At 44.5% G+C, this 26,254-nt stretch overlaps 1 protein-coding gene across 1 annotated transcript; it reads right to left on the bottom strand.

Moving 5' to 3' along the window:
- Positions 1–15,297: 15,297 nt before the first annotated feature.
- HOXC12 (homeobox C12) lies at positions 15,298–17,809 on the bottom strand (the record flags this gene model as incomplete). Its single annotated transcript, XM_081316692.1, has 2 exons — positions 15,298–15,873; positions 17,242–17,809. The coding sequence occupies 2 exons, from the start codon at positions 17,807–17,809 to the stop codon at positions 15,635–15,637; spliced, it is 807 nt and encodes a 268-aa protein (XP_081172818.1). The 3' UTR covers positions 15,298–15,634.
- Positions 17,810–26,254: the final 8,445 nt, after the last annotated feature.

The raw sequence follows: 26,254 nt of genomic DNA, 5'->3' as shown, positions 1-26,254 counted from the left end.
CGGGGGGGACGGGGGGGGCATTAACCCTCCCGGGGCTCTTCTTTATGAGGCTGGATTGGCTTCCAGGCAGACAGAGGTGTTGGCATCTCGGTTGAAAGGAGGCTTGTTTCAAGTCTGCAGTCCGAGAAGGACGGGGCCAGCGGGGAGGACAAACTTTCCGAGCTGCTGTCCTCCTGAAGGATCTTGGTCTCCAGAATGTCTCCCCCCACCCACCCACCCACCCCGGCCTTTCCTCTTGCGCGCTGCGAGTTTGAATGTAACAGGGGAAGGGGGGGGAGACAAACCCCAGGAGGAAAAGAGAGCGGAGGAAGAGGGAGCCACAAGTTTACTGGAGTAAGAAAGGCAAGGGGCAGTTGTGACAAATCCCTGAAAATGGAGGAGCGCCGTCTACCATATAAGGTAGGATGCTAACTTGACCTTCACTTTGTAATGGCGGCCCCCGCCCACTGAGACAGACGGTTGTAAACAGAAGCCGCCTGGCAAAAAGGGAAGGAAGGAAGGAAGGAAGGAAGGAAGGAAGGAAGGAAGGAAGGAAGGAAGGAAGGAAGGAAGGAAGGAAGGAAGGAAGGAAGGAAGGAAGGACGAGGCCACAAAATTGCCAATTTCTCTGATGATGTGTAAGCTGCAGCAAGAGACTTAACATTTTTTTTCCTCTAAACTCCAGCAGGGGGAAGCTGAATGGGAGAGACAGAGGGAGAGAGAGGGAGAAAAAAAAAAGAGAGGGGCATGGACACCAACCAGCTTCTTTATTAAAAGCCTATTCAGAAGGGCCCTCCAGTACTTGGTCTGGTTGATCCAGTCCCCAGGGACTCTTGTTGCTGAATGTGGCCTTGAGGTAGCGTGTGTTACGGGGCTGGTGAGTTGGGAATCGCATCTTTTAGTTCAGCTTCTAATAGTTGAATGTCCCTTCAGCTTTCATACTAGTTTCAGCACCAGAGGCTGAAAAAAAGAAAGCCCAGGGCAATAACCAACAGAAGGCTTTGTGAATTTAAGTCAAAGTGAGATCAAAACAAAGAAAAAGGAGAGAGAGAGAGAGAGAGAGAGAGAGAGAGAGAGAGAGAGAGAGAGAGAGAGAGAGAGAGAGAGAGAGAGAGAGAGAGAGAGAGAGAGAGAGAGAGAAAGAGAGAAAGAGAGAGAGAGAGAGAAACACCACCCCTTCCTCAGTTACTTCATAGCTGTGGTTAAAGTTTGCAACTGATCAGAGAATAAGATTAAGCTCTATTGCATGTTGAATGTAGGCTGTGGAGCTGGTTCAGCAAGGAGGATTATTCCACATTTGTGTGTGTGTGTGTGTGTGAGAGAGAGAGAGAGAGAAGCACAGAAATGGTCTGTTGACTGTATCTCTGGAACTCCGACACACATGACAAACACACACTTACACCCATCCACAAACATATGCCAGACATCCACAGAGAGAAAAAAAAATATCTCCCATCAGAGAGAAGGAAAGGGCACACAGGGGGAGGGGTTAGATTTGTATGCAAGCCTTAACATTTTAAAGACACTTTCCTCTGCTTCAGTGAATGGGGCAGGATGGGAGATCCACTTCTTGGCCAATGTGAAGGATGCTATCCCAAATATTTAAAAACCAGATGGATTTCTTCCTTCGGATTTCAGGAAGGGAATGTAGGGAGGGGGCAGCCCACAAAAAGCCAGTAACTTCTTCAATCTCCTTCAGTGGGAGAGAGATTGAGGCTATACCTTCCACCTTGTACTTTACTTCATTGGTTCAGGCAAACTGATGATAGGGTAGCAGCCCATAGAGGTAGGTTAGTAAAGTTGTAGTATGCTGGCATCCTGACAAGGTAGGCCAATGTGTGCCTGATGAAGCCTGGGTGGATTTTTATGGGTTTATAAATATTTTTATTTGTGTGTGTCATCTGCCTCCATGTCTCTAGTCAACCTGGGTTTCTGACTAGCCTCCCCTCCCCCCCCACATTGGAAACATTCACTTTACGGGGGCATTACAGGCGTGAAGAAAGGAGGATGATTTAAGTTGGAAACTACGCCAATAAATATGGATGCAATCCTGACATTTTAGTTGCTGCCTTTCTTTCAAAGCTCTCTCGGTTTCCTTTGAATTCAGAAGTACTTCTATTTGGCAAGCAATAACAATTAGATTAATTTTAATTCACAAAAATAACCACAGGCGATCCAAAGGACTGCATTCTGGTGTGCAACAAGTCCTGAAAAACAAGCAGCATTTCTTCCTCTGATTGTTTCTATTACCACCATTAAAAACAAACAAACAACAACAACAAAAAAAACAAAAAAACAAAAACCCAACCTTACAAGTACTCAGTGTGGCAATATCTCCTCCTCCAATTGAATCAACACATTTTTGGTTCTTTCAGGGTTTTGCAGGAAAACCCAAGGTAGCAATTGAGAAGCTTAGATTTGCTGTCTGGGGTGGGGTGGGGTGGGGAGCCGCACAAGGTAATATCCTTCTAGGTCAGATGCTGATGCTAATAATAATAATGTTCCTGCATTTGGAACCATTATTTAATATTAGTATTTCATTTCCCCCTGTTCTCTTTCATGAAATAATGCTAATGATGCATGATAATCACTCTGTTCCCAAATCTCATAACAGATGAATTATTCTTTGTCACGGAAATGAATTTCCACACACCCTGTAAATTATACACTCGTATCCAATGAACATGTGTCTTGGAGAAGATAAAGGGAAGGTACGGCTGCTAAAGCCTCCTTTGAGTTCAGCTGGGATGCTTAAAGATCTTTAAATACTGCATAACAAGAGAGGAATTCCTACCATTCTATTCAGTGTGGGAAGAGGGAAGAAGACACATTTTTTTAAGCAAATAATTTGCCTTGGTACATTACAGTCAGCATTCCAGCCAAAGACAAATTGAAATGGTAATGTTATTTAACACCTAGAAAGACATTAAGACTTTCTGTCTTCTGAGCATGCTGTAAAAGAAGATTTTTTTTAAAGAGTACTTAATTATGGAAAAGTTCTTGAGGCAACATTCTGCCCACACTACTACTGAGAAGTAAATTACCCTTAAATTCAAACGGGCCTATTCCCAGATACAGGTCTGTGGTTTTATTTTTTTAAGCAGAAGACTTGGGCAGCTCCATTTAAAATATTAATGTACTTCTGAGTTAATGGAACCAGTGGAGCTGCAATATCTGATTTCAGGAGGCGAGATTTAAGCACCTGTTTCAGTCCACAGTGCTACTTGGAAATCACTGGTCTTGCCTCACTGAACTCAGTATGCTTCAGAGTAAGTATAAATGGTTTATGGGCTAACAACTATCCAACTGAAATCAGATGTTAAAGGACCAAATCATTCCTTTGTAAAATGTGTGTGTGTGTGTGTGTGTGTGAGAGAGAGAGAGAGAGAGAATATGTGTGTCTCTGGATAAACTATGTAGATTCACATAAAGTAATTGCATAAATGTACAGACAAATGCAGTTATATTGACAGACAGCTGTATATACATATTCTGATCGGGGTTGTTCTAAACAGGAGCAGCCTTGATTCATGAACTCAGCTGGTTGATGTAATCACACAACAAGGCTTTGTTAAAAAAAAATAAAATCTAAGCAGGCTCTTATGGCTCCTGCAAGGAATACAAACGGGCCCATCTTTTTCATCTTTCCTATCCTTTTCATCTTTATTATCACTCTTGTTAACAACACCAGTGAGGCTTGATACATATATCTCATTTAAATGCAGTCAACCATGGAGCCACTGCAGTTGGTTGCTACAGACGTATTAATTAATTTATTCTCTCAGCAGTAAAATATTGCTATGTCTCCCGCTGCTATCTACCACGTTATATAAAAATTAGATATATATTTTTTTAAAAAACCTCTTCTGCAGTTCATTAGGCTTTACCCATAAGTTTTCCTGTTTCAAATGCTTTGCTTTAAAACTAATTACTCGTATTCTATTTATTTCCCAAAGTATCAGAAGGAATCAAGGATGGTGTGGGTGGCATATGTTGGTAAACACTACTAATTATGCCCGCTCTGTCTTTATGGAGTATTTATGAAGCCAATGCTTATAAAAGCAGAGAAAATACTCTGTAAAAAAATAGGTAAGCATATTGATTTTCTTTATGGCACTTGTCACTTAAAAAGCATAAGTTCACTAGGTATCCAGCTTCATATGAAGGATTCAAAGGGAATTTGATTTTGTTTGGCAGGTATCCACTTTGGAATATAATATTAGGTTCATCCAGAACCTGGGGAATGAAGAAATGAGGAAGAAGTTAGCAATAATTCCAAAAGTCTGTCTGTCTTACTGAAGTGTGTGAGCACTCATGCATGGATTCAAGCATATCCGCACATCCACATATGCTTGCACACCTTCCAGTCAGCATGGATCCTGGGAACTGCCTAGATTAATTCCTGCAATTTTCTCCCCCTCCCCCCCATAGTAAGCTTTTTATTGTTTTTTTTCTCTCTCTACATACATATGTTAATTTTCCAATCAGCCTGTGATCTGGGTTCACAAAATGCTAATACCTAATCAAGTCCTACTCTTTGGTTCTCTCCTCTAAACATTTGTAGAATAAATTCCAGCTTTGGTAATATTCTGTTTCTTCTTTGTCTTTCAGACTCATAGTCAGTCTGTCCATCTCAGCGCATTCCAGTATTTTTTTTTTAATTACTTCTTCCTCTGATGGTATTTGTTAATCCCTGAGATTTTCTTGTCAAGGCCTTTTGGAAGTGAGTTGTTCTTGCCTTCTTTTCAGGGCTAAGAGAAAGGGACTGGCTCAAGGTCACCCAGTGAGCTTTGCATCTAAATCAAAACTGGAACTCGCAGTCTTCTGGTCCTTTGGGTGGTTCATAGCTGAGGTAAAATTTCACTCAGCTTCTGACCCAACACAAAGCATCTGGTGCTATTCAAGGAGGGCTCACTTTGACTTTTTCCAAACCTTTGTCAATCAATACTGCCGGGATCACCCTAGTGAACCTCATGTGGGTCGTTTCTGATTAGGATGATGGTGCTCAGGATCTACAATATGACACCTGTGAGTCAAGGTGTCCCTGGCTGTGAGTACAACCTTGCTTCAGGCCTTTCATACTGAACAGGTGTGTCTAACCTGCAGCCCATAGGCTGCGTGTGGCCCTAAACAGCTAATGACATGGCCCCACGAGATAATAAAAAATATTTAAAAAATCAAGGAAGTTTGCTATCTATATACATTAACTATATTACATGTTTAACATGTGGCCCGAGACAATTCCTGTTCACTCAGTGTGTCCCAGGCAAGCTGAAAGTTTGGATGCCCATGGTCCAAATAGTGCTACTGTGTTTCCCTGAAAATAAGACCCAATCAGGAAATAAGCCCTAGCGTGATTTTTTTCAGGGTGCTCATAATGTAAGCCCTACCCCCCAAATAAGCCCCAGTTAAGATCATCAGCCAGACATCCATTGCAACACCTGACAGATGTACTGAATTATAAAATAATAATCTTAATTGTATAATTATATAAATGTCAATAAATAATATTTCTGACATTAATACTTAAAGGATAATACAAGTTGCAATTAAGTATTCATGCATACCATATATGACTGCAATTCTGTGTAGAATAATCGGAGAGCCAGCCCATTGAGGTGAACAAAGCTTATATTATATACATTCTATCTTACTGAACTGACACGGCTGCTTTCTAAGTGATATGCCCAGATTGCATTGCTGAGTTGGCAAAATCCCCTTAAGACCAATGGATTTTGCTTCCGAGAGACATTCATAGGACTGCACAGGTTCAACTGGCAGCAGAATTAAAACAAAACAAAAAAAGAGAGTGCAGTTAGGAACTTCTGTTATCCCAAAGTCTGTCTTCTGCTTATGGGGCTAAGGTTAATAAGGAAAGGAGCTTGTAGGTGCCTAAGATTATTTTCTTATTTCCCCACTACCACACCACCACACACACACTGGATGTTTGGAAGAATGCAGACCAAACTAAGCATACCTCCAATTTTAATGGGCAAGTTAAAGCCATCTTTTTAAACTCTTTGAAATAAACGTCTATTTCATATATATTGTACATCACTTCCCATTGTTGCCATCTCAAAGCAGCATGCAAATAATTCTCTCATGTATTATAAATATACTCAGCAGCTCCTCTGAGCACCACTATCACCTTTTCTTCCTTCCTAGGATAATGCAAAGAGGATTAAATTCCATTAAAGTGGGATGATGGCTTAATGTTTTTTAAACTGTAGTTGGTTGGTGTTGATTACTGCAATTAAAAATACTACAGTACTGCTGTTTCATTTTTTGTCCAACTCTTTCTTTAACCGTGACATGGTCAAAGAAAATACATTTAGCATTTGCATACATTCACATGTCCCTTTAAGAATCACCACCATCATCTTTACATTCATACAGCTCACCCTTAATTGTGCCTTATTCCTATCTTCTCTTTTAAAATGGTGATGTTTGCATATACCAAATGACTTTAGCCACTGCTTATTGAGCAAAGGAGTACATATATATATGTATATATATATATATACATATATATATATAATTTATATTTATATTTATATTTATATTTATATTTATATTTATATTTATATTTATATTTATATTTATATTTATATTTATATTTATATTTATATTTATATTTATATTTATATTTATATTTATAATTTTGGGAGCAACTGGAATGTCAATTTTGTTGCATTTTCCATTTTCTCCACAGGTTCTTAGTTGCTTCTAGAGCACCAAAGGAGCAGAATGAGACTCCTTGCACTGTTCTTTAATGTCACCACTGGATCCAAGGCTGAAGCAGACAAGGAGCTCAAACCCAAGATAGGTCTTCCATGGAGCTCAAACCCAAGATGTCCCAACTCTAAGCAATTCACTGTTCCTCAATATTGAAGATACCTTTGCTTTTCAGTGGTACCCTGCCCAGACAGCATTTCTTTTCGTAAGGTGTTGCTTCAAAAGAGCAACACCTTGTGAATGATCAGTAATTAGACCTGTGGAATTCAATTTGGGGTTGTCAAAGTACAAGGATGACAGGACTGGAATCACTACTGTCTCCATAATTGGAGGGCCCCCTTTTCTGATTGATGGACTGCTTCTTCCATTTCTTCCACAGCTCAACACATCTATAGTAAGTTGGGAAATGCCTATTGCAAGGGAGATCGATGGGAAGTGGGGGGGGGGAGAGAAGAGCTATTCAAGGCAGGGCAAACAGTATATACATTATAGCAGCACTTCCAAAGAGAAGTTGGTGTTACAGGAGTGGAAATTAAAATGTATTTTCCTTCGTTGCGTAGATTTCTGGGTTGTTTTTTAAAATCCATTTTTGCTTCTCATCCCAGCAGCAGCTGCCACCTATTTCTACTTCTGAATTTGGGAGCCCCCCCAAAATAGAATTCTGTTTAGATGGAAGTTCCCACAACCATGCTAAAATGTAATATGAAGAGAAAGGAGAATCATGTTTTTATCATCATCATCATCATCATCATCATCATTATTATTATTATTATTATTATTATTATTATTATTATTATTTTGTTTTTGTTGTTGTTTTTGTTGTTGTGATTCTTTTAAGGCAGAGGTAGGCAACCTTGGCTCTTTTATGACTCGTGGACTTCAGCTCCCAGAATTCCTGAGCCAGCATGGCTCAGCATGGAAACCTCTCCCTTTCCCCTCAGCACGGCTGACTCAGGAATTCTGGGAGTTGAAGTCCAGGAGTCATGAAAGAGCCAAGGTTGCCTACCCCTGTTCTAAGGGATGTACCATTTGGGCACATCATCTAAATAATGTACCATCAGATATCCTGACTGCAGGATACCTAAAAACAAGCACAAGAATGCTTTTGACCTAAAAGCATTCAGAGTCTACACTATAAGTCCGCTAGTCTTAAAAATCATCTTGAAGCAGAAGCTTTGCCTTAAAGGTACTTTTCCCTTTGGCTCTCTTTGGGGAACCCTTACATGAAAAATGTCACTGTGAAGCCTCTTCAGAGATCAAGAACGTGGACTCTTATCATCCCTTTCCCTTTTCTCTGAGATTTTTCATCCAAGCAAAAGGTGCTTTTTAATAATCTTTCTTTCTTTCTTTCTTTCTTTCTTTCTTTCTTTCTTTCTTTCTTTCTTTCTTTCTTTCTTTCTTTCTTTCTTTCTCTTTCTTTCTTTCTCTTTCTTTCTTCTTTCTTTCTTTCTTTCTTTCTTTCTTTCTTTCTTTCTTTCTTTCTTTCTTTCTTTCTTTCTTTCTTTCTTTCTTTCTTTCTTTCCTTTCCCAGAAAGCAGAATTACTCCTAGCAATTCTAGAGATGGGATAGGTGGGGTGGGCAGTACAGAGATATATACTTTCCGCTTCCTAATGAATTCATTTTAAATCCCGTAGCTATGAAATACACCCCTACATAAAAAAAGAAGCAGCAGCCAGCCAGCCAGCTCCGGAACAATACACCATTTTTACTGCTAGCAACAATTTGTCCAGCCACTCACTGGTAATAAATAAGTTTTATCTATTTGGGTGAACGCTTAAGCATCTTTGGAACCAAGCCTTTCCTGCTTCAAGGTGAACTGACACACAATTTTCTACACAATTTATGCCACTATATACAGTTCAGATATGTTGGCCAGGGTCCTACTGATTTCTGCACAGCTTTTAGCCGCCTTGTTATTTTCTGAGCACTCCTCTCCCTGTCCTCAGCTGCCACACACCTCAAAGTGAAACTGAGAGGAAGTGGTCTCTGGGTGGTACTTTTTGCCCCCATCTTGGGCTGAACTAAAGTGGAAGCCCCAGACACAGGGCAGTGTGTCTGCATCCTGGGGAAGCCAAAAGCAAGCAAGCCTCCAGCTGATTTTTGCAGCTGTGAAGAAGAGCTCCTGGTGGGTCCTGCAGGGTGTGCCTGCTCACATTTATTTATTTATTTGATTTTTCCCAATGAGAAAATTGAAAGAAAGCCCTGTGGGGTGGAAGTTGCTGGCCCTTGCCATGTTTACTTGGGAGTAACTCACCCAGGATTCTACGAGGCCTACAATATTCCCCCACTTTGCCAGCATGAATGTGCTGGTGATGATAATGACAATAAAAGTATGGGTTTTATATATAAGGCACAGCTCTTTTGGAGGTTCAAAGTGCTGAGTGAACATGAGCTCAGCAAATCTAGCAAGAGCCCTGCAGGAGAAGATGATCCTATGTCTCTGTCTCTGTCTCTGTCTCTGTCTCTGTCTCTGTCTCTGTCTGTCTATCTATCTATCTATCTATCTATCTATCTATCTATCTATCTATCTATCTATCTATCTATCTATCTAATCTCTATTTATCTATCTCTGTCTATCTCTCTGTCTATCTCTATCTCTATCTCTATCTGTATCTATCTATATCTATTTCTCTATTTCTCTATCTATCTATCTATCTCTATTTCTCTCTCTCTCTCTCTTTCTCTATTTATCTCTAGTTATCTCTCTCTATCTCTCTCTCTCTATCTATCTATCTCTATCTAGCTCTCTATCTATATATAGAGATGTAGATATATAGATATAGATATAGATGATATATAGATATAGATATAGATATATAGATATATAGATATATAGATATATAGATAGATATGGATCTTTGGTTATTCGGGTTTTTCCCCCGCGTAGAACTAAAGGTGTAGGTGCAACGTTTCGACGGAATCCCATCCGTCATCATAGATAGATATATCTACCCAAAGATCAGGACCACAGAGGGAGCACAGTAGCTGGGCCTAGGCCTCTTCTTGAGCTGATGGTTTGATGTAAGCTATTCACAAAAGCTTTGCCATTTGCAAAACCTGCTCTAAAGAACTATGTCGGGTTAAGGTCCTGGTAAGGGGATAAAAAGGAGAGCTCCTAAATTACTCTGGTCTAAAATTTAAGCCCCAAACCCCCCTTTCAGTCCTACCCCAATTCTTAAATAGAATAAACTAGGTCTAGGAATTATTTCTTAGGACCAGCATCTTCTTCTGCTGAAAATTAAGTTTCCCAGATTTTGTGTGACTTATACCCCAGCGCTAAACCCTACCAACCTGTCAGTGCAAAAAGGAGGTCTTTACCTTAAAAAGACACTAGAGACTTCCGAGCAAGCAGATTATGTTTTACCTCTGTGTTTATTTAATATTTTAAACTGTTGATTCACCTCTCCTTGCAACTCCTGTAACGACTCCTATTAATTTTACACACCCATATGTTTGCAGCCTCACCCTATAGTTTAAAGTATTTTTCCCTGTAGGGTTTGCGTGCGAATTCTGAAATAGTCCTTCCAGCTGTTGGAGAGGCTGCTTTAACACCTCTCCTGGTTGTGGGTCCTGATTAAGATGCTTTTAGAGTAAATGAGCAGATGCTGGCAGAAGGATGTTGCGCACACCACTTAAGGTACTCTTTGCCCAAGGGATATTTTATCAATTAACATTTCAGCTAGTAAAATCAAAACGTTTTAGGGATGCCTTTTTTCTTTTTTCTTTTTTTCTTTTGGCCCCCAAAGCTCTTTTTAATTTTCTGGATCCTGGTGGCTCCTAGATTTCCCTCACCGCAGAGACAAGTATTCTCCTTGGTTTTCCAGGCTTTGGCAGCAGATCAGATCATAAAGGGGATGCCTAAGAAAGAGGAATTCTCCCCCAAATCAATTCGGTATTTTGTCTGATACCTTCGTTCCCAATGAATACAGACTTGTTTCCCCCCCCCCCCCAGAAAGCCCCATTCCTGTGATCTGGGTGAAAGGAAGCTGGGAGAAAAAGTGAGCAGAGAGACCCCATATACGGATTAGGAGGTCAAACTGGGGCAGAACCGCACAGGAGGAATTGCAGCCTTTCCTTTAAGGGTATCCAGAGGCCATTATGGGTCTCTCTGCGTGTTTTTTTTTAATGCCATTTATATCCCGCCCTTCTCCGAAGACTCAGGGCGGCTTACAATCTAAAGCACAAATCGATGTGCTTAGCAATAGCCTTCATTCTATGTATATGCCTGCTTATTAGGGCTTTCGCCCCCCCCCCAAGCGGCATTATTACAAAGTCAGCTTATTGCCCCCAACAATCTGGGTCCTCATTTTACCTACCTCGGAAGGATGGAAGGCTGAGTCAACCTTGAGCCTGGTGGGATGCGAACCTGCACTAATTGCAGGCAGCTGGTGTTACTTAAGGAGGCATTAGCCCACTGCTCCACCAAGGCTCTGCATATTCAAGGGGATGCATTGGTTTCCTCTCTTTTAGGACTTGGGGAGGGCCCCAAAGACCTCAAAGCTGGGCCAAGCCACTTCATAGATCAGTATAGGAGCAGTGGAAGGAATAACATGCCAGTCTAATTAAAAATAATAATGTAGGGAACTCTCCATCACATCCAATCTACATTTCTTTCACATACTTATATTGCACAGCACTCCTAGCAAATGATACTGCAGCAGTTTTATCTAATGTCCTTCTGCATTTAGAGACATCAATGGCTGGTAGGTTTCAATTATATCATACATATGCTTTGCTACTTCCCCCCACCAATTAGGGACCAGACATTTTACCTAAAATATCTCTTTCCAAGAACAGGACGTGCAAGAATTCCATCCTCCGTTGCCCCCTTCAATATATGCTCATTAAAACACATTTAACAACTGAGATAAATTCCCTCTGCTTATCTTCTTGGATTGCTTGATGCTCCTGAGGCAGCCTCTCTATTTTACAACATGGTTTATGTATCTATTATTTCTTTAAGGAAAATATATTCTCTATATAAGCCTCCAAAGGTTTCATTATCTTTATAAAAAGCCCTACTGTACTAACCTTTTTTGATTCCTCCTCATTCGATAATAAATCACCAACTGGAGATTTGAGCCATTTTTATTTATTATCAGAAATCACATAATAATACATTCAATTTATTGTCATCTTTATCATTATTATGAAAGGGGGGAAAAAAGAATACACGACTGTATAAAGCCGGGGAAACGTGCTAAGGGAGACATTTGCATGGGCCCTACGTACAATAAGCTTGAGGTAAGAAAAAACAATTTACATCGGGACTCTACCGGGAGCGATAGCTAGGTAATAACAGCGAGAAATTCACTAGCAGGAAGGAACGAGGGAGACATGGGATACACACACACAAACACACACACCGGCGACGAACACAAAATCTACACAGAAGAATACTTGAGTTCAGAAAGAGAATATTGCATATATTTCAGCGCCTTCATTTTTAGTGGATCGGCCCCTCGCTCCTCCCTCATTCCATCCCCCCCTCCTCCTTAAAATATTGAAGTAGGGATTGCTTTGGGTCCGCAGGAGACAGCCTGGGTTTAACTTTCCGGCTGGCGCCTGAGGTTTCCAAGCGCAGAGGTGCATCTTCTCTGCGGACAGCATAACTGCGCCGGGCCCGTGAATGACAGGATTTACCTAATCGGGCCTGTTCACGCTGGCTGCAAGCCGAGGGCGCCCGATAAAGCCGCCCACCCCCAAATATCCCGCGGCGGCGAGTTAACATTAAGTTGCAAGACCTGGCGAGCTGGGCGGGAGACCCGGGACCGCTAGGATTGCGACGGCAGCTTCCTCGAGATAATAAATCTAGGATAACAGTAATAAGCCCGATATCTTGAACCCCCCTCAAGGCTGAGTCCTATTCCCCACCCCCGCCGCGGCCAGTGCTACCTGATTTATACAATACCTATATCACATTATACTGCAGTGGCTCAAGGGCATCTCTCTCCCTCCCTCTCTCTTTCTTTCCCCTGTTTTAAGCCCGCACACACTCCATACAAACCACAGGCGCGCGCTTTTCAGGACAGACAAGACAGCCGGATCAGGCCAAAGGGGATTCTCGGGTCAGCCGCCGCTGAAGGGAAGGAGAAGGGAACCTTCGGGTTTTTGCAGTCCTTGGAGCCTCGGGCAAGGACTCTGCACGTCTCCCCACCATTCCCACGACCTTCATTGCATGGCGGTGAGAGAATCGCCATAAACGCGTGTACATTTATTGCACACCACTATCCCGGGATCCCTCTTGTTTTCAGATCACAGCCAGGTGAAATTTCCTCTCCTTTGTCGCTGCGTGTCTGCGTGTGCGTGCGTGTGTGTGAAGCTTGCAAAAGGTGTGCCCTCCTAAAGAGAGGAGGATAGGTAGTAGAGAGGGTCCAGCCGTCTGCAGAAGGGTGAGGAGGCGGCGGCGGCGAAGGGACGGGGTAAGGAGAAAAAGTATCAAGCACAAGCCTGAGATTTTTTTTTTTTTTAAAAAAAAGGCTTCCAGAGAAGGGAGTGGCGGCCAAAGGCATTTGAAAGACTACCCGGCAAATCGTAAAAGCGAGGAATTCCTGCTACCAGCCGTGACCGTGAACGTCCCTGCCCAGAAGCCTGTGAAAGTAGCCGGGAGTCTCCGCTAGCCCACTACGGCGGTTATAATTGGAGTGTAATTATGGAAAGCAGCAAAACTGGGGTGGGGTTCGGGGACAGAGGACGTCCAAACCCGACAGCGTTAGAAAAACAAATTAACACTTGCTTTAGGAAATGACAACCCAGCCAAGGAACAACACAAATGACCCACAAAGAAACGACTAGCGGGCCTGCTCTTGTGCTCCCCCCCCCCTCTTTCCTGTCCTGCTCTAGGTGCTAAGAAAAAAAAATGCAGAGGAAAGCTGGGGAGTCGGTGGGAGACTTGAAGAACTGGGTGGAAATCACCCCTGTCTGAACAAGCAGATTCTGTAGTGCGAGCCCGGCGGGCGGGCGGGCGGACGGGTGGGTCAGAAAAGGAGAGAAATAACGCGACGCACTCCATAAATGTTCACAGTTGGCAGCTGCTACCGATAGCAAATCGGGAATGAAAATAAAGCGTGTGTGTGTGCGCGCGCGCGCCCGCGCGCGTGTACAAAGATCCGAGAAAAGGGCATGCACGTGCACACAGAAATCTCTTGAATCTTGAGGGAGAACAGGGGTTGATACTGCTTTTCTTCCAATTATGTACTTCACAGTGTAAATGTAAGACATATTAAAAGAGGGAAGTGATAGGAGACGGGGAACACCCCCCCCCCTTTTGTTCATTCAGCAACAGAAATCATTGATACGTGCCGGCTAATATTAGAAGGCATCTTTCATCCAAGCGGAAATTGCTGTTAATAGCTTAATTAGTTCCAAGGGGATGACACTGTGGTTAATGTATAAAAAAGGGGACACTTCCCCCCCTTCTCATCACCTTCTTAATCGTCAATAAATAGAACGACACAACAAACAGCACAACCTCTCCTTCAACCGAGCTATTATTCAAGCACAAATTGAAATTATTGTTAAGCATTCTATTAAGGGAGAGAGACAGGCAGGGAGCAGAAAGGGGGAGTGGGTGGGGAGGGGGTGATTGCAAGGAAGGCAGCCTGCTTAACGCGGAAGGCAGCCTCCAAAAGGCTCAGTTCACGAATAAAAGAAATACAATAAATGAGGTAACTTCCTTAAGAATTTTTCCTTTTTTTAAAAAAAACAAACTTTAGCAATGCTACGGGAAGGTCATCTCACTAAAGACACCCCCGCACACCCCCGCACACACATACAAACACACACGTACCTATAGAGAATTATAGCCGGTAAACCAGCCTGCATCTCGGTGGAGGCTGAGTGAATGGTCCCACTCTCCTCCTGCCGCAGTGACTTTCAGGAAAATAACTTCCGAGTAGCACCAGCACACTTCGATTGCCGAAGCCCCCTCCCCCCCCCGCTCCCCCGAAGGGGTAGACCAGACAGCTGGGTAGATGATCTGTACCATCTGCGCCATTAGAGATGGAGATATGCAGCTCACCTGGGTACCACAGTCGCCTCTTCCTGAATCTCGCCTCGAGAAGCCAGCTCTGGCCAAACCTGTAAAGCTGGCTCGCCAGCTTCCGGAAGAACGGCTCCCAGTGATTTCAGACGAAGGTCACATCCACGCGTGCTTTTTCTCCAGCGAATAACAAATCCCGACAGGACCCACCCCACCCCACCTCCCGCAAACACACACTCACACCTCTTCCCCCGCCGAGCAGCGGGCAACGAGGGCATCCTCGACCGCCTTTCTTCTCAACTTCTCCCTGCCGACGAGCTACCCAATCCCGACCGCCAGAGCCGCGAAAATGAGAAAGCGAGGGAGTCTTGGGGGCTTGCTCGGGGAAAGCGTCTGCGTGTGGCGGCTTGCCCAAGCCAAGAACCATCCAGTTGAAATTGCCTTCGCGGAGCACTCCCGACCCTGGCTGGCAAGCCGTTTTTTTGTGTTTTTTTTAGCTGCAAGAACACCAGGCGGGCCGAGGGAGGCGGTCCGTGGTCTCTGCGCATTCCCATTCTAAGCGCTTCCCTACAGATTTAGGAGCGGAAGAGGGAGAGAGAGAGAGAGAGAGAGAGAAAGACATTTTCTCCTATTCACTCGCTCGCTTTCTCTCTCTCTCGCTCTCTCTCGCTCTCACGCGTTCGCTCGCTCGCTCTCACGCACACCGCCGCCCGCCGCCACCACGCCTACTGCTGGGCATTTTGAAGACGGATACTGATTAATATTAATAATAACATTCTCGTTCAAGGAAAATAAAAAATAAAAAAAAAATCTCAACCCCATCGGCTAAGAGTCCCGGGACCGTCAGCTACCAACCACCACGAAGGCGAGAAGAGTCTTTTAAGTGGTTCCCGCTCCGCCGCCCCCCCCCGCCCCCGCAGCGGATACTCCGAGGAACTCTAAAAGAAAGAAAGCGCTTGTTCTCTGAGGAGGAGTCTCTTCTTTTTCATCCGTCGGTTCTGGAACCAGATCTTCACCTGCTGGTCGCTCAGGTTTAGCCGGTCTGAAAGCTCTCTCCTCCTTTGGCGGGTAATGAACTCGTTGACCATAAATTCACCTTCCAGCTCCGCCAGTTGCAACTTCGAGTAGGGTTTTCGCTTTTTGCGGGACCTCGGGTGCATCGGATACCAGGGAGCTCCTAAGAAGAAGGGCGATGGAAAAGGTGATTTAACGTGCGGAGACAAGAGCGCGAGCGAGAGAAGCGAGAGAAGGTGTCTCAGAAGGGACCCTTGTCTCCTTTTACTCACTTCTCGGACAGATTCCACCTACTCCTTCAAAGCCAAATTCTAGGGACGGGACATTATCACCCTCCCTTAAGGAAGACCAAGTTCTCAAAACGGCAGGGATCTGGAAAGATAATTAGAGGTTAAAAACTAGCTAACATTCTCTTACAAGGAAGGAAAGAGGGAGGAAATGCAGAGACCTTGCCCACCATTGTTGTTTGGGAAGGAATCTTAAGAAGGAAAGAATCCCCATCTCTCATTCAGATTCCATCAGGTTAAACAGAACAAGGCCGTCGGCAGAATAAGAGTTTCCATACCTCGAGAGGCAAGGACTTAAGGAGTCCCACGGGCTGGGTACACTTTGGAAAGCCACTTTGAAAGAACTTTAGGGAGGAGGGGGGTGGGGGGGGCCGGGAAGGGCCGGATTTTACCCGCTGCCGCTCCTCCGCAACAAGGGGAAACCGAACCGGTCCCCGGTCCCGGAAGAGTTTCCGATGGGAGAAAAACGAGCGCCCTAACCGGAGGACGTGCAAATTATTTGTCCACGGCCTCTCTTTATTCAGGCACCGGCATCTCCACGGTTTGCCCGGGAAGCGCTGGACTGCTCGCCAGGAGACAACGGGGTTGAAGGATCAAGTTCTAGAATGCAACTCGAACCCCTCTTTCTTCCAGATGGTCGTCTGGAATAGCCCACTCTACCAGAGCTAACAAATAACCCACGAACCGCGGGCCCCCCTCCCACCTCCTCCGCCCCCGATGGGGTTTTTCCTCGCGGACAAAACAAAAAGGGCCGCCTATGAACTTTTGGTACACCGAGAAAGCAAGTGGCATCCACAGACCAGCGCCGCCTCGCCCGACCGCTCCGGAGACGGCCAACCTGCGTAGAGATTGGGGAGGGGGCCAAGGGGAGAGAAAAGGCAAGGGAAATCGCCTTCCCGCCTGTCTGCTTGGGCCCTTTCGATCCCTTTTTATGGGAATATTTACATGTTTATAGGCTTTTTTTTTCCTCCCCCCCCTTTTTTTTAAAAAGAAGCAGCTCCTAATAAAGCGCAAGGTATTTGAGGGCTACCCCTAGTGGCTTCGGCACAAATCGGCAGGCGGGCGGGCGCAGCCCAGCAGCTCGATTTCCTGGCATTTTGGAGCAGACTTTTCCCCAGCCCGGCCGGAGAGGTAGGGAAGGGAGAAGGAGGGAAGGGAAGAAGGAGAAGGCGTTGCAGAAATCCGTTTGGCTTTTGCTTATGAAGAGCCGGCTCTTTTTTTTTCTCCCAGGCGCAGGATCTTACCCCCAGCGGACAGATTGCTTCCTTGGTTGAGAGGGGAGACCAGCGCGGACGCCTCGTTGGTTGCGCCCTTGTTCGCTTCATTGAGCAAGGAGCTGCTGGAGTCTGACTCCAACGATTGACAAGAAGGGGGATCGTGGGACACCGCCGCCTCAGGAGCCGGATAATCAAATTTGCCGAAATTGCCGCTCATTCCACTGGGGATGCCCGACTCGAGGGGCATCAAGGCAGCGTCCCTAACTCTCTCTTCCCTTTTGAGGGGCGCGTTCTCCGAGCACGCCTCCCTATAGTAGCACTTGCTTTCTTCCACTCTAGCTAGGTCGCAGGCTCGGCTGAAGGAAGGGTTAATGGACACGGGGCTGCTGAGGTAGGGCTGGGGATATCCGTTGCAGGGCTCCGAGGAAGGCCAGGGCAAAGAACAGACATTGTCCCGTCTCGGGTAGGAGAGAGATGGCAAGCCGGGTAGTTGTCCTCCGGAGGCTCGGAAATTGGGAAAGTAGAAGGTGTCTCCCGTATGGATGTTCACCAACGGTCCCACAAACCCAGGATTAAGGAGGTTGTGTTCGCCCATTTCCGCGGGCCTGACCAAGAGCGTCTAGTTTATTGCTATCTGACATTAAACGTAGTTAAACCTAAAGGTCCAGCCGATTGGTCTGGAGGGGGTCACGTGAGCACCAACTTGCGTTAAGAAAGGGCGCCACCCACCTTTCGCAATTTGAGACGGAACGCAACGCGAAGTTCTGTCTGCCGGGCGGGTTCTTTTACACACACACACACACACACACACAAAATAAAACGCATATTAAGCACCGCCTGGAGAAACCAGAAATATTGTAAAGAAAATATGCATATCAATTCTTTTTCCATAAAGGAATGACGCCTCTTTCCCTCCCCCTCCCCCCCCCCGCGCCACGTAAAGAATCCCTTTAAGCAGCTGACAAAAATTAAGCTGTGTTTTCATTAATTAAATCCGCTGAAATTTACAATATCTCCCTAGTAAATTCCCCTCAGATATTGTGTCGCGTCAAGTTTACAGGCTCTTTAGGAAGAGGAATGAATCTAAACCACAACAGGCTTGCGTTTATAGATAACACGGGGGCGGAGGAATTTCCATTTCCCTCTGCATCTAAGAGAAAGTTCTTCCACTTTCTTTTTTTAAACCTTATTTAGTTTCAACGGCAGGAGCGGAGTTTGCATTTAGAAGAATTTTCTTTCTTAGGGAAAGATTTTTCTTTCCCTCTGGAAGTAGAAAAAAGGGAATTAGAGGAACCACGGCCAATCACTTGCAAGGAGATCCCCCTTTTGCAAGGAGACCCGCTAAACAAAGCGGGGTCGGAGACTATTTCCTCTTCTCACCTGTCCTAACTGCGAGGAACTGTTTCTGGATCTTTAAGTCTAGATCTTTCATTCGAGGAGGAATCGACTTTTACCACATCCTGGTTTACAGGACAGATGTGGCTGATTGTTCCTCCAAAGTGTTAGTGATTTTGGAAAGAAAAATGCTGGTGGGGGAGGTTCTTCAAAGAAAGCAGAGTCTCAGAGACCCTTCAAAAACAAAAGGAATTCAGGGAAAGGAAAAAAAAATCCACCTCAGCACTTCTGAACGCAAAGGAAAGAGTGGTTTAGTTTGTGGGAAGGTTATGCTTCTCTGCCCCTTTCCAGAAAGAAGGAATTTGTACCGTAGACGCTATTTTCAAGACCCGACGGCTCGTTTACTGTAAATACCCCAATACAAGTAACTTTAATTTGCAGGAGAGCTCCTGAAGGACTTCTGCTCTCTCAGCCTCCAGATAAACCAGAAGCTCTGCACGTTTTCCTCCAAAGCTCTGTTCTGGGGCGTTCAAATCCTGGAGGATTAAACATGGGCTTCCTCCCCATGAGGAACCACTACCTCTTCCCCCAGCTATGTTGAGAGGCTGGCCAGCAGCGAGAAGCAGAACGGAAAGCACGTGCGAATCAGATAAGCACTTTTATTTCTTAACCCTATTAAAAACAGCTCCCCTGGTTTTCCCACACGCCTCCTATTCACGCCCTTCTGTGCCTGGCTCCTTTTTCCAGCCCGCGAGGACTCCGAATCCAGTTGAACCCGGCTGAGGCATCCTTGGGGAGGATCCCCCCCCAACTTTTAACCTTTTCAGGTGCTGCAAAGCAGCTTTTCGCAATACCCGAGGTCAGCGGAGATCCTTTTCCAGTGCGGTGAAATTGCTGGGCCACTTCATTAAATACGTGATCCGGGTTGCTTCCTGCATTGGGGCTGGTAGGTTTGTTCCTTGGTGTGATCTTTTATTACGCTCCCTGATGTGGCTTTGTTCCCTTGCTAAGGGTGGCCCGAGGAACGGCAGCTCCCAGGCGGTCCAAGGAACCGCTCCGACCTCTTTAAGGGCCTTAGGACAAGAACGGTACTTGCGAAGATCCCATCCCTCTACGCTACCGGAGCAGATCTCTTTTTACAAACACACGCCCGTCCCCCAAAGCTCGCTGGCAGCCGAGCGCCAAACGTTTTCAAGTTGATTTACCGTGCATAAGACGCCTGTGATTTCACTCCTGCCTTCGCGATTTCATTGACCTCAGTGGGATTTAAAGGTGCTTAACTGTTCACAAGACGCTGGCGTTTACCCGCCGGGGATATTCTTCCCGAGGCAGGCAGGCAGGCAGGTAGGTAGGTAGGGAGGTAGATAGGCAGGCAGGCAGGCAGGCAGGCAAGGTGAACCATCAGCTCTTGATCTGACTCATCCAGACATTAATAACAGGATAATCAGCACGTGCTACTCAAATCATCAAGACTTATTTCCCCCACTCCATTGCAAGAGAAAGGGATTGATACTTCTGCTCCTTCTTAATCACAATTTCCCCCAGTTATAGCTTCTAGAGCGGGTCTAATTGATTTAGCAGCTCCCCAAACTGGACAGGGGACAAAGTTCGCTTGGTGGGGATGTTATTTCAAGACTTCGGAGTTGTTTTTTTTTTTTAGGAGGATCTATGTTGGAAAGGAAAGGAGCGAAACCAAAATGAAGAACCAGCCCGCGTTTTCCGGGTGCAAATCTGACATTTGTAATTCTGCCTACACTAAGGGAGTAAACCCCCTTAGCTCCGTGAGAAATTGTTTCTGGGTAAACCCGTGTGTGTCGAGGAGGGTGAGACTTTTCGGCAGCAAAACCTGTAAGATTTGAACCCCAGAGCTCTTTCTGGAGAGGAAATTCACTGAACTGTCTAAGGATTATTCAACCTTCCAATCCAAGTTGGGCTGAAGAGAAAAGAGGCAGGTGGGAGGAGGGACGTGTATCCCACTTACTGTGATGCAAGACAGTATTTATTGCAGTTTCTAAAATAAAATATTCTGGAACTTAAAGCAGTGGCTTTATTGCACCATACTTTACTGTCCTACGCTATTGTATTTTAAACCACCGATTTAAAGAAACTCTCTCTTTTTTTGTTAAGTAGGACAAGTTGAACGACCCCCTGTCCTTCGCACGGATCCCTTACACAACTGATTTCCCTCAAATCGAGTTTAAACAGCTTGAGCCAATTTTTTTCCCCCATTCCTCTCCCTCTCCCCAAGGTCCACGACAGTTTTCTTCGAGAAATAACAGCGAAAGGCAACGCAGCGAAGTCGGCGCAAGCAAATCCGCCCCCAAAGCGAAGAAATAGAACAAGAAAAAAGCAGCTGCTTCTAACCTCTCACCTCCTAGAGGAAGATCGACTTCGGGTTTTTAAAAGAAAATCGGTTCTTTCTGCCCTTCTTCTCCCCAACACGTTTCCGGGTAGGGTGGAGAGAAAAGGAACTCCAGAAAAATCTGAAAATCGGAGGGCGCTTTAGCCAGTTCAAGGTCACTGTCTAGGTTATGGCTGCTTCATCTTATGCAAATGAGGGTCTTGAAAGACACCCCAGCTCTTGCGCGCGAGAAAGGGGCTCTTTCCCCCCCCCCCCCGCCCCCACCACCTGAGTGCTTTCTGAAGCTTTGTTCGAGATAATTCTCAGCAGTCCTAAATTAGGCGCCCCAGCTTTTGGCTGGCAGATCGCTCTACTCTCCTCCGCGTTGATCTTCATGTAGTTCTCCCATCTCCTGGGGCTTCACCATCTCCTAAACTAGCTTTTGGGGGGAAGAGGGAGAGGAGAAGGGGGTGGAACTCAGCCCGCAACAATGCTGCTTTCCAGATTGCTCCCCCCTCGAGCGATTAAAATATTAAAATTTTTGAAGTACGTGTATTTGGGAAAACAAGTTATTCTTCTCCAAAAAAATATAAGTTTCCTTAACTTTCCAGGGGATAAGCCTAACTTTAAAAAAGATTTTGTTTTAGATCCCCATCACTTTTTTAATTAGTCCAATTATGGTTTTTAATGAAAGGAAAGAAAGAAAGAAAGAAAGAAAGAAAGAAAGAAAGAAAGAAAGAAAGAAAGAAAGAAAGAAAGTTTCAACTCATGAGCCAAATCACTGTCCTCCTAAGTTAATGTATTGGCAGGCATATCAAAGCTCTGAGATCTATTGGCACTATGCAAAAATTTTGTTAGCTTTCTTGGAAACCTCTGAGGCTACCAGTATATATTTATGGACAAATGTTCACATGAGCACCACAGTTATGAAAATGAGGCCATTAAACTAAATCATCCAAAAGGCTGAATAATGCAAATTGAGTGGTTCATAGGAACTGCACGGAAAAGAGATTAAAGAGGAAGAACATTATGTATTGTACAAAATAAATGATATACAGGGAATGCCTAAATACTTGGCTCTTGCAAGGAGCCTTCTCCTTCTCCTTCCTCCTCTTCCTCCCTTTTACAATTCAATGGTTCTGTATAAAGGTTCTCCCGCTGTGCCCTTAAGAGTTAAATGCTTATGGTGTAACTACGTTTTCCCCAGCACTGCCAGCAGAGGCTATCCGTCTCCTGCTGGATTTATATGTAAACCAGTTCACTATGTCTTCAGGGAAGTAAGACTAAGAAAACAAAATAATAGCAATAATTCTCTTTGCATATTCTTCCTTCCATTGTTTACTGTTTTTTTTTTGGAAGATCTGTTTCATTCTAAATTTGTGGAAGCTGGTCTCATTGGTTTCAATGGGTCTTACTTTCATGCCTCATGGGCCACCACCTTTAAACTTTTTTTCAAAGTTATCTTAGGGATTCCCGCAATAAAATAAATCACACATGAAAACAATCTAGCCAGATTCCAGGTATCTCCTTTGCAGCTATGCAATCCCCTTTTGTAAGAAGCAATCACATTGCTTTTCAAACCTTTCTTAAAGCTACTTGATTCCTGGGATCAGATATTCTTGCGGAAGATCTGCGGCTGCAAACTTTGCCCATGATTGTGCTCAGGGTTTTCATGCACATGAAATCTAGTCCTCTTATGTCACTAGCACAGTCTGCCACTCAGAGCTTTAGTAATAAGTTATTGCAAAGAATATTTAATGGCTTTAAAGGAAGAGGCAGGGAAGAAGTAAAATTAGTGCAAACATTGGAGCAACTAAAATTCCAGGATACATGCAGATACACCCCCCACACCCCCCCACACACACATATATACACAGGCACATTCTTACCTGGAAATCAATTCCATTGAATTACTTTGTTATAGGGATAGGTATGCATATGTCTTTCTCCGTTTTTCTGTTTTTGTCAGCCTTACTCCCTAATGAGAGAAGACACACATTCTTCTCTTTCCATAAAAGGAGGACTTTAGAAACCTTTAAAACAAGTAGCTTCCAAGTGCAAGTGATACATAACTAGGAAATGGCGGAAATTGGAGAGAGGGGGTCTTTACCTATAAAAAAAAGGCTGCAGTTAAGACCTTATTCAAAGCCCTTGATACAAAAGAAAGAAAAGGCTAAACTTGGGGTGCTTCCTTTTCATGCCTTTATTGTTGGTCATTAGGCTGCCTGTCTAGACTGGAAATGACACCTTGTTTATCTATGGAGCCAAAAGACACTTGAGGGGCGGGGGGGGGGGCGGGATCAGTGCTGGCGTGGTTGCCAGAAGATCAAGGCTTTTGCTTTCTTGATGATTACACCCAAAGCTGGTGATGCCAAGGTCAAATGGGCTGCATAGTCATGGTCAAGGCTAGCCCTATAGCGATGATACCGCTCTCTCATCCAGGTGCCAGTTTGTGTTCGACTCTTGACAGAAGAATAACAGAATGGCAAGAATAAAATGTCAGAATCCTGGGTCAGAAAGGGAAGGGGTGGGGGAAAAAATGCTATTGCTTCATATTACTCCTTTCAGCCCCTGTGTTAAGTATGGAAGAATTTTAGTATGGGGTAAATTTATGACGCGGCAGACAAAAGCCACTTGCCCAGTTACTTGCCTTCTTTGAGGCCCTGCAGCTGCCAGCTACTTAAAAAAATATATTTTCCCCTGCTTTACTTCTCCCTCACCTATTCTGCCCCCCCTCCCACTGCATAGGACCTTGAAGATGCTGAGGAGTATTTTCCTTCACTATGATCACAAGTACTTGTCAGAATGATAATAAAGAGGAGGGGGGGGAAATAAGAGTGTAGTTCAGCAACAAACCTTATTTAGCAGCCAGGAAGGTGAACAGGAAAGAGGCAGAAGACTGTACCAGTGGTCTTGACTGGGCCTCCTTATATACTAATAACACTTACTAAAAAGGGTGCAATATGTGTCTCTGTGTAATAGTCACATCCTTAGGACCTTTGTTCAGGTTATGAGAGTTCGATCAATTTGTCCAGAGCTGACTTGTCCATTAGACATCTAATCTGCCATCAACATCGGTAGTAAAGATATTTCAGTGCCATTGGTTTCTAGTTTGCCTCAATATGGGCCAACATAATGTGGCTTTTTGAAATATTGTTCTCACTGCAGACATGATGTGTATTTCAGTATAACTACAGTAACACGGAGGGCTTTGCTCTCTTAGACAGAATGATGGGTGCATTGAGAGGCAGGCCTTATGGAGACCAAAGTTCAGAAAATGCCTAGTGGTAGCCTATAACCCCAGGTACCTTTTATTTACAACAAAGTTTCAGTAAGGTTTAGGTGTCAGCAGAAAACAAAAGGGCAGGAATCTAAGAGGTAGGTGAATCCCATTTTTTCCCCCAATCAAGCAACCCACTCAATGAAGTGTAGCTGAAGTCAAGCGTTTGATTTTTAATCTGTTGGAAAAACGTTCAATAAATAATGAAGGCTGGGATGGTATTGTTATGGCATAGGAAGGACACTAGCCGAGCTGAAGGAAATCTGGATTCATATCAAGGATGTCACAGTGGACAACTAAGAGATCTGAAGTCACCTCCTGCTCCACTGAAGAAGTTTTAGTAGAGTTCCATGGCCCAGGGCCAGATATAATAAGTTTTTCAGTGGTTTTTTTCCAACTTACCTCAAGGTCCCTTTGCTGGCTAAATCTATCAGTCATGCTTTAATTTTAAAATACTTTTTGGAAGTCCAGTCCAATTAATATCAATGGCCCTTTCTTTGACATTAGAGTGCACTATGGCTGAGCAGAGATGGTGAACCGTTTATCAAACCCAGCCCCGGCCCCACCTCCCCAACCACCTGCCCACCCGCCCACTCCACCCTTGCCCTGCCTGCTCCACCCCCACTCTGCACTCCGTCCACCCGCAGGGCCACCCAACACCTCCACGGCCTGCCACAGCAGATCACCCAGGCAGCCCAGCAGTGCCATGGCGGCCACCCCCTCTGCCCACGCCCTGCAGCATCATCTACACGTGACAGGGCACGAGGGCGGAGTCTTGTCCCCACTGCTTGGCTGCCGTGTCCTTGGCTGCGCTGCTCTGCACAGGCCTAGCTTGGGGGGCGACTCTTCTCTGGGGGGGCCCTGCTGGTGAGGAGGGTGCCACTGGGGAAGGTGGGGCTGGGGCAATGGTGTACGTGCCCACAGAGAGGGCTCTGAGTGGCACCTCTGGCACGCGTGCCAAAGGTTCGCCACCACTGGTTTTGCTTATCACATAGCTTGAGTGGACTTGCATTTGAATATTCACCAAACCAAGTTGTGTATTTTGTCAATGGAGCCTAATACCCACTTGAACACCACTGGAGACATAAGCCTTGTCTATAGTTGCTTAAAGGCAATACAAGTAGTCCTTGACTTACAACAGTTCATTTAGTGACTATTATATACTGAAACACATGACTTATGACCATTTGTCACACGACTGTGGCAGCATCCCCACGATCACATGATCAAAATTCAGGCATTAAGCAACTGACTCATATTTATGATGGTCGCAGTTTCCCGTGTGTGTGTGTGTGTGTGTGTGTGTGTGTGTGTGTGTGTGTGATCACTTTTTGTGCCTTTCTGACAAGCAAAGTCAATGGGGAAGCCAGATTCAATTAACAACTGCAGGGACTTTCTTAATAATGGTGGTAAGAAAGAGCATGAAATGGGGCAAAACCCACGTAACAACAGAAGTTTTGGGCCCAGTTGTGGTCGTAAATTGAGGACTACCCATAGAGCAAAACCTAATGCATGTTCATTTGGCAACAAGCCCTACAGATGTGCTGGTCCTTTCTCCAAGGTAAAGGAACGTAGGATTGCAATCCTTTTTATATATAGATTTTATTAGTTTTTATAGGATTAGGAATAGGATGGGGTCGGGGTTGGGATTTGGATTTGGATTAGGGTTGGGGTTGGGGTTTTTCCAAATAACATTTTCAATATTTAGCAAACAGCATAATGTCTAACAATAATAGAAAATAGTTAATTATCATAAACAATATGTTAATCACTCAATAGCCTTCTTGCTAATATATATTCAAAATTACATATCACCTTCCTTTCTCTCTAACTTGTTTTTCTAGCCATTGATAGAAGTTATCCCATGTTCTAAAATGCACTGAGTCATCTTTCTCTTTAATCTTTAAAGTCAAGTAGGGTTGCAATCTTAAACTGTTTGCAGGGATTTTGGTTTTGCTGAGCTGTGGGGAAACAGGGCCTGATATATTACAGCAGCCTGGTTACTCCTACCAGTATTAACTTCAAAAGGGAGAGGGAACTAATCCTACTGAACTGTTGAATAGTGACCTCTCTTTTAGAAACCC

Source organism: Vipera berus (assembly GCF_964194415.1).
Source record: "Vipera berus genome assembly, chromosome: 2".
Classification (NCBI taxonomy): domain Eukaryota; kingdom Metazoa; phylum Chordata; class Lepidosauria; order Squamata; family Viperidae; genus Vipera; species Vipera berus.
The sequence above is the reverse complement of the archived record's forward strand: the minus strand, read 5'-3'. Positions and strand labels throughout refer to the sequence as shown.